This window comes from Hirsutella rhossiliensis (genome assembly GCF_020360975.1).
Source record: "Hirsutella rhossiliensis strain HR02 chromosome Unknown scaffold00006, whole genome shotgun sequence".
In the NCBI taxonomy this organism is placed as follows: domain Eukaryota; kingdom Fungi; phylum Ascomycota; class Sordariomycetes; order Hypocreales; family Ophiocordycipitaceae; genus Hirsutella; species Hirsutella rhossiliensis.
The window spans coordinates 2,975,741-2,989,504 of NW_025408672.1; the positions used below are offsets into that span (position 1 = coordinate 2,975,741).

Genomic DNA, 13,764 nt, shown 5'->3' on the forward strand with positions numbered 1-13,764 from the left:
TTCTAATAAATCATCGCTTCGTGCGCAAACCAAAGCCATGACATGCCGCCAGCGAAATCCAACGCCCAGCTCCGCGTGTTCAATCCTTCGTAAACCATTCATAAATCCACCAGCCCCAGCTTACAACATGCTCAGCCGCTCGTTTCAGCCAACTGATAGCTGGAACAAGCTGCTCTTCTCGGTATCGTGCGTCTCGTGCACCCACCCCCTCACCGTCTTGTCGTCCAGGCGTTTGGAAAAGTCGGTCTCGGCCGGCAGGATCCTGATGGAGATGCTGGCGCTCTCGCCGTGGAAGACGACGGCCACCGTGACGAAGCCGTCGACGGGGCGGCGGAACCAGTCGGAGCTGCCGGCGCCGTTGGCCACGTGAAGCGTGCTCTTGCACTTTGTGTCGCCCGGGGCGAGGACTTCAAAGATGTCGGCCTCGCCGCACTTCGACACCCAGCAGCTGCACCTGTCATACTGGCCGGTGCGGGGGATGCGGGCGTTGAGGAGCCAGAGGGCGGGCATGTCGCCGTTGAGGCCGTGGGCCTTGTCGTGGGGCATGCTGAAGCGGAAGAGGAACACTTTGTTGGCGCCGGTGAATCCCTCTGCGCAGCGATACATGTCAGTCCGCCCTTCAAGGTGGGTTTGAATTGGAGCACTGGGTGATGCAGACACATACTGTAGGCAATGTCGCGAGCACGCGAAAAGCCGCAGCTTTCGTCGCACTTTTCGCCGCTAAATATGGCAAACTCCTTGTTGCATGGGAGTAGGACATCCTTCAGAGTCTTGGACGAGCCCGAGCCACCGGTGCCGTCAGCGTTGAGGTAGGCGAGGGAGTTTCCAAAGCTACATCATGTGGTTAGTATTAAGCAGTGCGCGAAGTTAAGAAACACCCATACTTGTCAAAGACACCAGACCCCTGGCCTCCGTAGTTACCCATAAACATCATGTTCTTGACGACCTGGCTCTCGGCGTTGTAGTAGGCAATGCGATCCCAGCTGTTGCCAGGCGAGCCAGAATTCGGCCGGTGCGGATGCGGCTCCTCCTCGGCATTAGAGTCACCTACCAGGGGTTTCTCCTCGGACGCAGAGGACGTCTGCGAGGAGGGAGTAGCTGAGGGACGCTTCTCCTCCGTATGCGTCACGGCATATGGACCGTGAACTGTATGAATAGTGACCATCGGTTGACTATTAGTCGAGGCAGCCGGACGAGGATTCTGCGGGACCTGAACGGCGGAAGGTCACTCCTGAGCATGAACAGCTGCAGAAGGAACTGCAGAGAGTCGAGCGGCCTGAGGAGGAACCCGGATGGTATGAACAACGGGAGGCGGAGTTGGGAGAATAGGGGCGGCGGGAGGCGGGTCTTCAGTCCCAGGGCCGTGGTAGTTGTTCACCCACGACACGACCACGCCGTTGATTGTTGCCGTAACCATGTCTGCCCTCTTCCCCACCTGGTGAGCACGTCGGTGTCGGTGTCGGCGGCCGCGGGCGCGTCGAGACATAGCCACGCTGCGCTTCCTATTGGGAGAAACGGTGTAGACGGCGGCCTCCTTGAGATGAAAGGGTCCACGAATATGTATCGAAAGCTGGGGCATGTCAGACACCGGAGAGGATAGAATAAAAGGGGCGCGACTATCTTACACCTTCGTCCAACGGAGCAAGCGGACCACTGTAGGTCTTATTCACATACGCACACGTCCCTTTTGAGTCCATGGCGGCGACGGCGTCGTATTTTCCATTGCCTCTGAGACCCTCGTAGAGTATATGGCCGACTTTGCCACAGAAGTAGTTGCCGCCTTCGTTAACAGCCTTGCCGGAGCACTGCTGCGTCAGGGCAGATGCCCAGCCCGCCGAGCTAAGCAGCAACGAGGAGCCGAGCCTCATGGTTGACGATGCCTTGTAACAAAGCCACAATAGCCAACGCTCGCCGCGACTTGGGAATGCCAGAGAGTATTAGTGGACGAATTTGAGGATTGGCAAGACTCGCAAGCTGGCTGTCGAGGGCGGAAACGAATATGGCCAAGGAGTCCGTCAAGGAGCGAGGCCTGGAGCAAACGAGCAAAAGCGGCTTGCCGCTGAATGAAGCCGAGAATCGTCAAAGGATGCCTCTCGCCGGGAGACGACAAGAAGACACAAAGGGACAGGAGCACCAGGCCACAAATCAGTTGCTCGGTCAAGGGTTCTCAGGGAGGGCGCGAAGCCCGGGGAGCAACGGCAATACATAGTCTAGGACGGGGCCGAGCAACCGGGACAAAGAGACGGGGAATGAAGAGGTGGGGAGCAGATGGCGAAGCCTCTTTCTTCGCGAGGATGGTAGGATGGGCCCGGTAACCCAGCCCCCAGCCAGCAGCCTGGATCCATCCTTCAGGGAGGGCTGAGAGTTATCGTGGATGGGGGTCTGGAGAGTCCTTGGCAGGGGCAACGGCGGAGCTCAGGCACAGCGGCGGCACTGCAGACATGGCCTGTGTGGCACACACATATGTAAGGTCCAGTGGGGCTTCTTGCGCAGGCCACGGGGACCAAAATGCCGAGGCGTGCCTCCATCGTGGGGGTAGCAGCATCGCGGGAGGAGCAGTCGAGGAGGCCTCGCATCAGACAGACCGGGCCAGACCAGCGGCGAGCCCTTGCACAGCCAAGGAAGCTTGGGGAAGAAGAAGAGAAGAAGCCTTGCTTCTGCATTCTTGAGCCGGGGCTGGCGCCTCCAAGTCGGGCCAACGTGCAAAAGGCTGTGGCGGCGCCAAAAGCCAAGAAAGCTGGGCATCAACGACGTCCCTTGCCCGTGGGTGTCGAGGACAGCGGCATCGAGATTTGTCGTCGTCGTCTTTGGAGCGGATACAGGCAAAGGGAAGCGTTGGCCGACGACGACTACTATCGTGAAGGAAGTCGACGAGGTTGGTCGTCTTTACGTAAGCCCCGATACTCGGGATTGAACGAGTACACCCAAGTCACGAAGAATGATGCTCCTCGCACTCTGAGTTGACCCAAGACTCGTCTTTGTCCAACATGATTTCTCCATCGCCATGATAAAAGGGGACGGGGTTCCAGAGGCGCCACTCATACTGTACAACAAAGAGGGAGACGGTAGACTTCCACGGCGTTAGATTTCCTCGTCGATGCAAAGCTGGCTGGGTCAATGAGATTTTTTCCTCCAAAAGAAAGAAGACAACGAATAAATCCTCAAGAATGAAGTGCCGCATCGCCCCGGACAATGGCCTTGTCCCTGCAGCACCGCTGGCTTCGTTAGTTTGCGCCGCGATCCTTGCGTGGAGGCCTGCGCCCGTGCATGGAATGCTGCCTGCCCCTGAGCCCAACCATAATTGCATCCCGCATCCAATGTATTCTTTTGACTCCATTTCTCTGCCTGTCCAAAGAGACAGGCGCTCGTCGAGACTGCTGGCGGACGAAGCGTTGCCCGCCTTTGCTCTAGAACCGAACGCCCTTACATCTGCTCTCCACCATGAGATGCCGTGATGCGCTCGCTCACTATTCATTGTATGCATGAATGTATTGGCTTGTATTAGGCCCCCAATCTTGACACCCATCACCGCCTCTAATCCCCAAGCCCCGCCCACTCCTCCTCGTCGCCCTCGCCCTTGCACTCACCACCCCCCTCCGCCTTCCGCCTCTTGCTCCCCTCGATCGCCCCTCGCCGGTTATTCTCCCTCTGCCTCTCGAACCCACTCTTGGACGTAATCTTGGCCTTGCTCCCGCTCCTCCGCGACTCGACACCCCTCTCCTTGAGCTTCTTCCGGTCTGCCTTTGCCACCTTGGGCAGCGCGTCCAGCAGCCATTTCTGCACCCCCGTCTCGCCCCCCGCCGCCTTGCCCGCCTGCCTCTCGCTGGCGGCAATGACGTTGGCCACCGTCTTAACAAACGGAATGTCCTCCTTGGTGTAGAATGTCACGGCCACGCCTCCCTCCCGGCCGGCCCGGCCCGTCCGGCCCGCTCGGTGGACGTAGCCCGCGCTGGAGCCGGGCACGTCGTAGTTGACGACTCCGTTGACACCGGCAAAGTCGACGCCGCGGGCCAGGACGTCCGTCGTGATGAGCACCCAAATCTCACCGGCGCGGAACTTGTGCATAATGGCCGCACGCGCCGAGTCGGGCAGGCCACTGTGCAGCGCGGCCACCCTCGACGCGCCCCCGGCTTCCAAGGGAATATCGTACTTGAGCTCCTCATGCAGCGCAGTAGCCCGGTCGATTGTTTGAGTAAACACCAAGAACGGGGGCCGCAGAGGCGGCCCCGAGTCATCGTTCGATGTGGGGTGAAGAAGCTGCCGTAACGCCAACAACTTGCCCTGCTCCGACGCCGTGTACGTCAGCTTGTGCACAATGTTTGGCACCGCCGTATCTTTGAGGCCGACGACTAGTCGGATCAGCGGCTTGGGTGCCATGTCTAGTGCTTCTGCTCGACATTTCAATTGCTCGACGACGAGGGACTCGATGTTTGACCCCATGGTGGCGGACCAACAGGAAACCCGGAGATCGGGGTTGTTGCAAGCCGTCCAGATGCCCACAGTCTGCTCGCGAAAGAGCGGATCGAGAAGGACATCGGCCTCGTCGAGCACCAGCTCACGGACACTCGCGAGGGCCTTGTGCGTGCCACTTGGCCCAGTAGTGAGCGACCTGAGCAGCAGGAGAGGCGTGGTGACCAATATGTCCGCCTTGGTCACCGCTCTCGCCTCCCCTTTGGCCTCCTTTTCATTCTCCGATTGCGACCCTTCAGCATTCTCGTCCACCTCATCCTCAGAACCGTCATCCGCAGGACCCTGCTGCCCGGCAGCAACCACCGTCATGCCCTTCCTCATGGCAACGACCTTGAGCCCGGTGCCCTGGCTCAGCTTACGAGCCTCATTGACGATCTGGTGTGCAAGCTCCCTGGTCGGCGCGACAACCACGGCCTCGAGCTCGTGGGCTCCCTGCAGCTTCTCTCGCGCTCTCCTCCGCATGATGCTGTTGATTGCTGGGATCAGGAAGCTGATAGTCTTGCCACTGCCGGTCGGGGCGACAGCCAGGAAGTCGACGCCGTCTTCCAGACCGCTCTCGCCAGCCAGCGCAACTTCGGGGCGGAGCAGCAACGGCAGGCTACCCAGTTGAACTTCGGTAGGCACTCGGAACCCTTGCGCGACGACGTTTTCAGAAACTCGACGGGAGATGCCGTAGGTGCTGCGAAGCTGGCCAAACGAGTCGAGCGGCTGGGGAAACAGCTGCTTCTTGTCGGCCTTGTTGGTCTCTTGAATTTCGGCGTGCTTCTTCTTCTTCTTCTTAGATTTCGACACCTTGTTCGGGTCCTCCGGCTTGGACATGAGGGTGAGCTTGAGACGGTGCGACCGCAGAAGCTGGCGACACTCGTCCTCGCTCAACTTGGTGGCCGGCCGCGCGACGGGACTCGGCGCTCGTGGCATCGTCGACGACTCCTCTCTGGGTGCTGCGACCTCGTTCTTGGGCGCAAAGAAGTCTACAGCGGGGAGTTCGGCGGGAGCGTTGGCCTGCGGCTCGTCGCCGTCTCGCTTCCTCTTGTGGCCCCGCACATGGTCGTGGAAAAGCTGAGGGTTCGTCTTGGTGCCTGCGGAAGGAAGCTTGAGCGACGCAATGTTGCCATGCCCGGCTCCCTTTCCCTTGGAGGACTTCTTGGTGCCCCGCGAAAGGACTTTGAGAATGTCCATGGCGAGCTTGATGTTGTGTGCTGCAAGAGAGATGTGGAGTTTGGGGGCCTTCTCTTTTTTTTTTGCGTACTAGTTAAAAGGCCACCCCGTCACGCTAAACGGCCACCCAAAAGTGGGTCAACTGTGGCTTGGTCGCCGCGCAGCGCCGATGCCGCAAAGGTGTGTGCGCGCATTCGCTGCCGGCATCGAGGTGCGCGCCAGAGGGCATGTTGAAGCCGCAATTGAAGCCGCAAAGTGAAGCTGGCCGTGATGCAAATTCAAGTACGTAGGGCCATGTTCTTGGGGTCGTAGAAAACACACTTCCGTCAATTCAAATGCAGCGTTAACGCCGGTAGCTATAGTAGACCCTCTGCACACAATTCCTGCTGTACAGACTCCTCCTCATCCACCTGCCGGTCCATCTCGTTAAAATCGGCTAAAGGGTCGTCTTCATCCTCTATATCCTCACCTCCTTGACGAATTGAGGGTATCGGCATTGGCTGCGTGGCACAGCGAATCGTGCCCTGCGTCTCGCCCGGGCCAGTAAGCTCATCGTCAGAGTCAGGCGTGCGGCGTACGGCACGCTGATACGCTCGTGGCATCGCTGTGCCAGGCTCGTACGAATCGCCATTGGCTTGAAGGTATTCCAACCCCCGTTTGGTCACATCAGCAGCGCTGCCGGCGGTGTTGACGGTAGCAGCAGCAGCTTTCCCTCCAGCCTTGCCCCCAGCCTTGCGCTTCTTACCCGTAGCCTTCGTCTTCGTACTTTGGAGAGCCGCCGGCGCTGTGGACGGCGGCGGCCTTGTGGCCTCGCTGCGTTCGTCGGATTCCGCGATATCGTGTGCTGACGGCTCTCGCGTGGCCGTTACGACCTCCTGCTGCCTCGAGGTTCAATGAGCCCTTGGGCCGGCCTTTCCGTGCATAGGAGTGGATCGTGAGGAGCATCGTTAGGGCTTGTGCTCTGCCATGCCAGAGCTCGTCAACGTCATTCATTTCGAAGGAACGGCGGCGGCGGCATTGGGCCGCTTGAAAATATCGTGACGGCAAGGAAGGCCAACCAAGACTTGACTTGAAGCCGCAGTGATGAAGAAGATCACAGCGGCCGGGCGGCGGCTTTTCTTGGTCGCTTGAAGCGGCATTCCTTGCCACAGCGCGGTATTCGCCCCCTATCTTCTGGAGCCCAAACTTTGCGGTATCGGACCTTGCGCGCGACCAAGCCACAATTGACCCACTTTTGGGTGGCCGTTTAGCGTGACGGGGTGGCCTTTTAACTAGTACCTTTTTTTGTCTCCCCTAGAAATTTCGCAGCGAAGCACCGTAGCCTTGCTGCAAGGCTGAAGCGGGGCGCCAGGTACCCGGTACTCCATGCCTCCAGCAGAAAGGACCTACGGAATGCGACAAGCTGTCGACCATGTTGTGCTGGAAATGACCTTTATGTGAGCGAACATCTCTTCTCATTGCCTTTCTATAAGCAGCGTGCCACGCTGCCTGGGTGCCGGGAACGCAGTCTCCCGTCTAGTCAAACGCCAAGCCCGTGCTCCTGTTCGCGCCGCAGCTGCCAATAGAGCGATCCGATGGTAAGGGCACCAAACAAGCATCCCTCATGTCGCCTCATCCGGCGCGCCCTCGTCCCGCCCCTCCCCGTAGAGAACCTCGCACACGCCCGCCAGCGGGATATCCATGACAGCATCGGTCCCCTCGTTCCAGACCTCTCTCCACCGGAGCCTCCCGCTGGCGTCGCGCTTGCGCTCCCGCTTGCCGCTGCCGCGGATCCGGCCCTTGGAGTCCACCACGGCCAGCTTGCCCGCGCCGTCGACAATCGTCTCCACGCTCGCCATGGGCAGCGTCAGCATCTCCGTGTTGTACGACGCCAGCGCCACGTAGATGTAGCACAGCGTCATGACGAGAAACGCCGGGATCGCGAGCGCCCACCACCGGTTCGGGTAGTAGTAGATGCCCAGGCCGTGCAGAAAGGGCGCCGGCAGGTACGCCCACAACAGCCACAGCAGAAACGTCAGGCTGCTGAAGAGGTACAGCACGAAGCCGTAGTACTCGTACGTCGGCACCTTGGGCGACGCCCGCGGCACCGGCGCCAGGTTGCTGCTGTTGTTGGCGGCGTTGTTGTGGTCGTCCTCCGAGGCATCCGGTGTCGTCGGCCGCGATGGCCGTAGCAGCGACGTCAGCGACGGCGACGGCGGCAGAGGCGTCGGCGGCCGGCCGTAGAAGGGAGGCGCAAAGTAGTTTTGCGACAGCGGCCGCGCCGGCCATTCGTGGCCCGACGAGTCCGACGACTGGTTGTCGGACACGTACTCGTCCTGCTCCGCGGACGAGACGGACATGGCGGGGGCGGCTTTCGTGACTCTCTCTGCGCGTGCCGGGCTGTTGGTGGTGAGATGGAGATGAGGATGAGCATGCGGTCGAGGTCAAGTAGGTACCAAGTACAGTGGACGGTACTATGCAACTGGTGTTGAAGTGGGAAATTGTTAGTGCTGTAAGTTAGCCCCCTGCTCTCTTCCATCCACGAACCTCAGTCTCACATGGGGAAAAGGCAACGTGCTGCCTCGTCGTACACATTACTGGTCTGTCCATCTATCTGTACACATACATGCCCGCGATATGTACGATTAACCACCGCAAGGAAGAAACGTCCCATCATGCCGCTCTATACACGCAAGGCTCATGTTCACGTCATGACTTATCATTCCATGCTTTCCATGCTCTTATCCATCAACCGGGCACCTGTACTCCCTTTCTCTCCCCGGCTCTCCGTTCTCCTGCCTCTCCTGCAATGCCTCCAGGCAGCTCTGGTGGTACATGTGACGACACGCCAGCACGACCAGGGGTCCAAGGGGCGGATCCTTGCCGGGGCCTCCCGCCTCCGGCTCTGCGGGCATGCTCGGCACGTGCGTGTCCCGGCTCTTGCCCTTGTCCTTGGCGTCGGGCTCGCCCGCACTGCTCTTGGCCCGCTCAGCGGCTCGCGTCTTCCGGTCTCTCTTGGCCGATTCCTCCATCGCCTGCCGGTCCTCCCAGGCCTCAAAGACGGCCCCGCCCGCGACTCCAGGCCCCCAGGCCCTCCGCCCGCAAGCCTCGCATGTGGACCCACGCGGCCGCCAGCCACGCTGCCGCAGCTCGACAGCTTGCTTGACGTTGACGAACAGGCTCCGCTCCAGGAGTCGGTTCGACAGCCGCAGGATGGACTCCTCGTATGCGTAGGCCGAAAAGATGGACGCCAGTACGCCACGCAAATCACCTAGGTTCGGCGACGAAGTGGCCGCCTGGGCGAGGAATGCCCTCAGTATTCGCAGAAAGGACAGATTCGACCCGGCGTTGGACAAAAGCGTGCTGCCTTGCTGCTCACGCGCCCGGCTAGACGTTGCGTTGAGCAACGAGGTAAACGTGTGCTGGACCAGCGATCGGAGGAGCGGCAAAAGCTTCTCATCTTCAAACCCCTCTTCGTCGGCAAGTCTTTGTACCGTCGGAGACAATCGTTTCGTGACTTGAACACACGCATCAATCAGACTTAACCAAAGCGTCTCGTCCACTGAGAGGTTGTCTGGCTTGGAATCTTGCTTCTTCTGGACAACGCTCGCTCTCTTCGATGTCTTCGTTTGCCCCTGGCACAGCCAAATGCCAACATAAACATATCTCTGCAAACTGCGGAGCAGCTCCTCTACTGATGCGCCAACATCCACGTCCTCGTTGCCGCCATCTGTACCGCTCAAGAGACCTTGCACTGCCGACTCAAGAGTAAACAGGTGCTTGATCAGCCGCTGAATTGCGTTACCGGCCTGGCCGTCCCGAGCCATGAGCACGACCGCGGCGTCCACAACACCGGTGGCTTCCATCGTCGGCAACAGATTCTCCAGCCGAAGGTCTGCAAACTGCACGGTGCCGACAAAGTCGGATACGCGCAGGGGGTCGAATTTGCACATGAGCTGAACGTAGCGCTCGATGAAATGCCGGTCGGGCGACTCGGCCTGATCGGGCGCCGGCTCCTTGGGCTCCAGCAAAGCCTGCAGGTACGCATACTGCAACGCCGGCTGGTCCTGCGCCGAGTCGATGACCTGGCGATGAACCGTCGCTGCTTGAGCCGCTAGAGTCGCCGCTGTCCTCTCTGGACTGAGGTCAAGCAAGTGCCTGGCATGCTCCTCAATCACCTGGTGCACGTCCCGCAGCTGGCGGGGGTCGAGACCGGCCTGGGGCCGCAGACAGTCTGATATGCAGTCAAACACGGCGTCTTGGTCATCGGGGTCTTCAAAATACGTGGCCACGAGCTTGCCGTACTGCTTTTCAACCTTGAATATGCGCTTCAGAATGCGATAGAACCCCGCTCTTTTAAAGAGCGGCACCAAAGTGGGCATGTCTGAAGGTTGGTAGACAGACAGGAGATATTCGGCGCTGAGCTGGGCGTCGTCCGCGAGATCCTCGCCCGGGTATGTGCAAAGATTGGCGAGGACCTTGGAAAGAGTCGACCCAGAGAAAAGCAGATACTGAGGGAACTTGGGCAAGTTCCGGGCAATGAACATGTCGAGATAGATGGTGTCCTCTGGCGCGAAATTGTCCGGGCTCATGACGTCCAGAAGGATTGTCAAGATGAATTGGCGATTGATGGTCAGGCCAAATATTTGCTCTTCGGGCATGTCCATGCGCGCCCCGCCGTTGACCTGCTTGTCGGGAGAATCGTTCAAGAAAGTGTCTTCGAACGCCTCGTTCAGCGCACTCAGGAAGCTGGGGGCGTCGAATTTGAGAATCAACCGGAGATACGGAAATGCTGGCTCGTCCTCGCCAGGTGGGCGCGTCAAGAACTCTCGGCCGCTGCCCCTCGGCCACTCGATGGTCTTGCCGGAGAAGAAGAACCAGTAGATCCCCGACTTGGCGGTGGCTGCAGCTTCCTCGTCCAGGGGTTCTCCGCTTGGATACACCCTCCCCGTCAGGATATAAGACAGGTATGGAAAGATCTTGAGCGCATTGACGCTGTAGTAGCCTTCTCCAGAATCCCCTGAGACGTGGTTACCGTTTGTCGTCAGCGGCACAAGCAGGCTCAGGAGGTCGATGACGGGACTGATGTAGTCGCCAAGAGCTTGGTTCCAGACGTAGGTCAGCGCATCGTAGAGGCCGTGCTGCTTGCAAAGAACCGTAATCTGGTCCAGGTCGAGAGTCGCCGTCTGCATGTGGCAGATCATCTCCTCCAGCCTGCTTTCCCAGCCTCGCGCAGCGTACTGGTTGACCATGTCCTTGACCACGACAGGCGGCACAACCGTAATTGTCTCCTCCAAGATATAAGGTTCCAGCGTCTCGTGAAAGATGGCCTCGACATTGGCGGATTCATACCATTCGTATAGGTCCGCGAATAAGTAGTCCGTGGTTCCTATTGCCTGGCACGCGGTAAAGCAGACCTCGGCCAGCTGTCGTATATGATCGTCATCAGCCTCCTCGCTCTTCTTCTGTCGCTGGCCGAAGGCGTACTTGAGTGAGGCCGTGATGATCTCCATGATCTTGTCTTGGACCATGGCGTGCCGCAGCTGCGTGTCCTCGGGCAGCCCTATTGTGAGCTTGTCGGCGTCGCCTGTGTAGTAGGAGGTCGCCAAACGGATGGCTTCAATGTAATCACCTTGCTCCATCATGGCAATCAGACGATCCGCCCAATTCGACAGCGCGCCGATGGAGACTTCGCTGAAGCTCAGTAGGAAGATTCTCCCCTTGTAGGACTTGAAGCTCATGTAGAACGCATCGGCTACAACGCCGTGCATTGACTGGTCGTCTTCGTCCAGCTGCTCAACCAGAGCATGAAGCTGCTTCGAGAAGAGGTCCGCGTGGTAGATGTGCTTCGGGAGCAAGTCAAAGGCCTCTGTCATTCGCATGCTCCTATCCTCCAGCACAATCAGCCTTTGGGATATGGTGAGCAGGGCCAGAACAGAGCGGCTCAGCCATTGCACGGCGACAATAGCCTCTTCGCACTTCCACCTGCTGCGGGCCTTGAACTTTAACGTTGAAGGCTGATCCCTGTCTCCGCTGGGGATCTCGTTCACGTCCAGCACCGTCAACACGTTTGACCAGCAATAGACGAGTTTGACTTTGGAAATGTCGCTCCCGGAGGCGGGATCGGGGGCCTTGAGCCTGACGGCCGGGAACCAGGCGAGGCAGCCCGTCATGGCACTATGGGCCGGGACATCCTTAGGCCGGGCTGACTTGTGTTGCGTCTGGGCCACGGGCGTCGTCGACACAATGACCAGCAGGTACGGAGTGAGCATGGCCGTCAAGCCCATGGTGTCGGTCGTCCGCTCGACGTTTCCAAGCGGCAGGGGCGCAAAGGCGAGGACGGTGCTTGGCTTGAGCGGCTTTCCGGCGGGAATCGGCGCGTTCGGATAGCGGCCCAGGATCCGAGTCGTCCTGACGGTCCTGCCAAGCGCACCTGCGCCCCGCGTGGCAAGGTGCGAGAAGGCCATGCCTCGATCGTCGGCCGACACAAGGGCCGTGTGGCGGGTTCCCAAGAAGCCCAGATGGACGACGGACACGTTGGCAACGTGCCCGTCGGCCGTACGGTTCTGCTCCTGAGCGCCATCCAGGTGCGGAATTGTGAGAAAGGGCCGGGCCGCCCTAGACGTGTCCCAGGTAAAGATGCTACCGTTCGCGTGGCCCCCTGCAATGGTCGTGTGGTCGGCGGAGATGGCAATCGAGGTTACGGGACCAGATTCCACAGCTAGAGGAGGTCAACTCGCCAGGACAGCAGGAGAAGCGGGGGCGTCAGCGAATGCTCACCTTTGGTCCCCTGCCCGATGATCATCCTGAGATTCTGGCTGTAATCGAACATTAATATTATTCCTTTTGAAGTTCCGAGCACAATCGAAGCCGAGACAGCAAGACACGTGGGCGAGCCAAAGTTGCGGCGGCCCAGCTCCGAAAAGGCATTCCCGTTGAGCTTCCTGAGCCGCGTCCATCGGACGACTTCCCAGGGCGGGGCGGGGGTGTCGCCGTCGGCCTGGTCGACTGGGAAGTTTGTGGCGAGGGACGCGTTGCGGCTATGGCTAGAGAGAAGGGCGGGCGACGAGGCGCGCGGGCTGTTGGAGGCGGACGACGAGATGCGCGACTGGAAGCGTCGGTCAAAGGGGCGAAAGGATGGCGTGGGGCTGCTCAGGCCAGGACGGGTGGCCATGGAGGGGAGGACGCTGCTGCTGGGGGAGGACATGAAGGATCCCTGGTTTCCGTGTGAGCTTTGGACCGCGGGGGACAAAGAGGCTCGTCTTACTTGAATGGACGGGGAGTTGCCCTGACCCGAAGCCAGCGAGTCGACCGGGCTCCCGGCTCTCCTGGGCACGGCGTCCATCAGGCTTGTGTCCATGGAGCTCACGTCGGAGCCATCCCGCGGCGGCTGGCTCACGAGCTCGGTGCCCGTCGCGTCGCCCTGCTGCTCCTCCTCCTCCAACTGGGGCACGTCGGCGTCGACGTCGGCGCGCGTCTCGTCATGGCCGAGGCCCTTGTCCCCCGCCGGAGACGTGTCTTGTGAATCAGACATTGCGTTTCGGCTTCCATCACATCGTCCACCGTGGGCCGCGCTATCGTCGTGAGCCCAGCCCGTGCGGTGAAAAGGAGAGCGGCGAGGGGCGAGCTGGTGCTCGTCGACGAGTCGTAAGAGCCGTCACCAAGAACGGGGCGTTGACAGAGTCAAGACTCGCTGCCCCAGATGGCTCGGACGGCGGCGATGAGCTGCCCTTGGGCCCTTGGTGGCCGGCTTGGTGTAGAAATCGGCACTGGTACGGCAGCTGCTGGCAGCCTTGAGCTGGCGGCGCAGCTCGTCAGGGTTGGGGTTTTACGTGGCTGGAGCGTCTGATGCTTTCGCTTTGTTGAGATGGCAGAGCTCCTTGGAGCCGGGGATTTCCCGTTCATTCCAGCTCCAGTCCCCCCACAGTGTCACTGCCATGACTTTCCCTTTGCCCCGTATTTTTGTTTGCAAGGCACGAGCCTCGAGGTAAACCACGTATTGATCTTGATACTTTCTTATTTCTTATGTATCCGCACTTGCTAGGCTGCTTCATGGGCGGCTCGGGTTGCTTTGCTCATAGTTTGAAAGCATGCGTAGACCGTAGACATCTATCTACCCTCTTGTGATGCCCGCTCAAGCTCTCCTTCAAACTCCAG

General features: G+C 59.8%; 4 protein-coding genes across 4 annotated transcripts; all 4 read right to left on the bottom strand.

Annotated features, from left to right (window-relative positions):
* Positions 1 to 144: 144 nt before the first annotated feature.
* Positions 145 to 1,868, bottom strand: HRG_06566 (putative TOS1-like glycosyl hydrolase; the record flags this gene model as incomplete). Its single annotated transcript, XM_044865037.1, has 6 exons — positions 145 to 590; positions 665 to 831; positions 885 to 1,081; positions 1,163 to 1,210; positions 1,289 to 1,570; positions 1,626 to 1,868. 6 exons carry the CDS (start codon positions 1,866 to 1,868, stop codon positions 145 to 147), a joined length of 1,383 nt encoding a protein of 460 aa, XP_044719977.1.
* A 1,666-nt stretch (positions 1,869 to 3,534) lies between these two features.
* Positions 3,535 to 5,649, bottom strand: HRG_06567 (DEAD/DEAH box helicase domain-containing protein; the record flags this gene model as incomplete). The annotated part of the gene is made up of 1 exon (XM_044865038.1): positions 3,535 to 5,649. One exon carries the CDS (start codon positions 5,647 to 5,649, stop codon positions 3,535 to 3,537), a length of 2,115 nt encoding a protein of 704 aa, XP_044719978.1.
* A 1,580-nt stretch (positions 5,650 to 7,229) lies between these two features.
* On the bottom strand, positions 7,230 to 7,967 carry HRG_06568 (PIG-P domain-containing protein; the record flags this gene model as incomplete). The annotated part of the gene is made up of 1 exon (XM_044865039.1): positions 7,230 to 7,967. One exon carries the CDS (start codon positions 7,965 to 7,967, stop codon positions 7,230 to 7,232), a length of 738 nt encoding a protein of 245 aa, XP_044719979.1.
* Positions 7,968 to 8,348: 381 nt separating this feature from the next.
* Positions 8,349 to 13,141, bottom strand: HRG_06569 (golgi CORVET complex core vacuolar protein 8 domain-containing protein; the record flags this gene model as incomplete). Its single annotated transcript, XM_044865040.1, has 3 exons — positions 8,349 to 12,328; positions 12,388 to 12,823; positions 12,875 to 13,141. 3 exons carry the CDS (start codon positions 13,139 to 13,141, stop codon positions 8,349 to 8,351), a joined length of 4,683 nt encoding a protein of 1,560 aa, XP_044719980.1.
* Between the last annotated feature and the right edge of the window lie 623 nt (positions 13,142 to 13,764).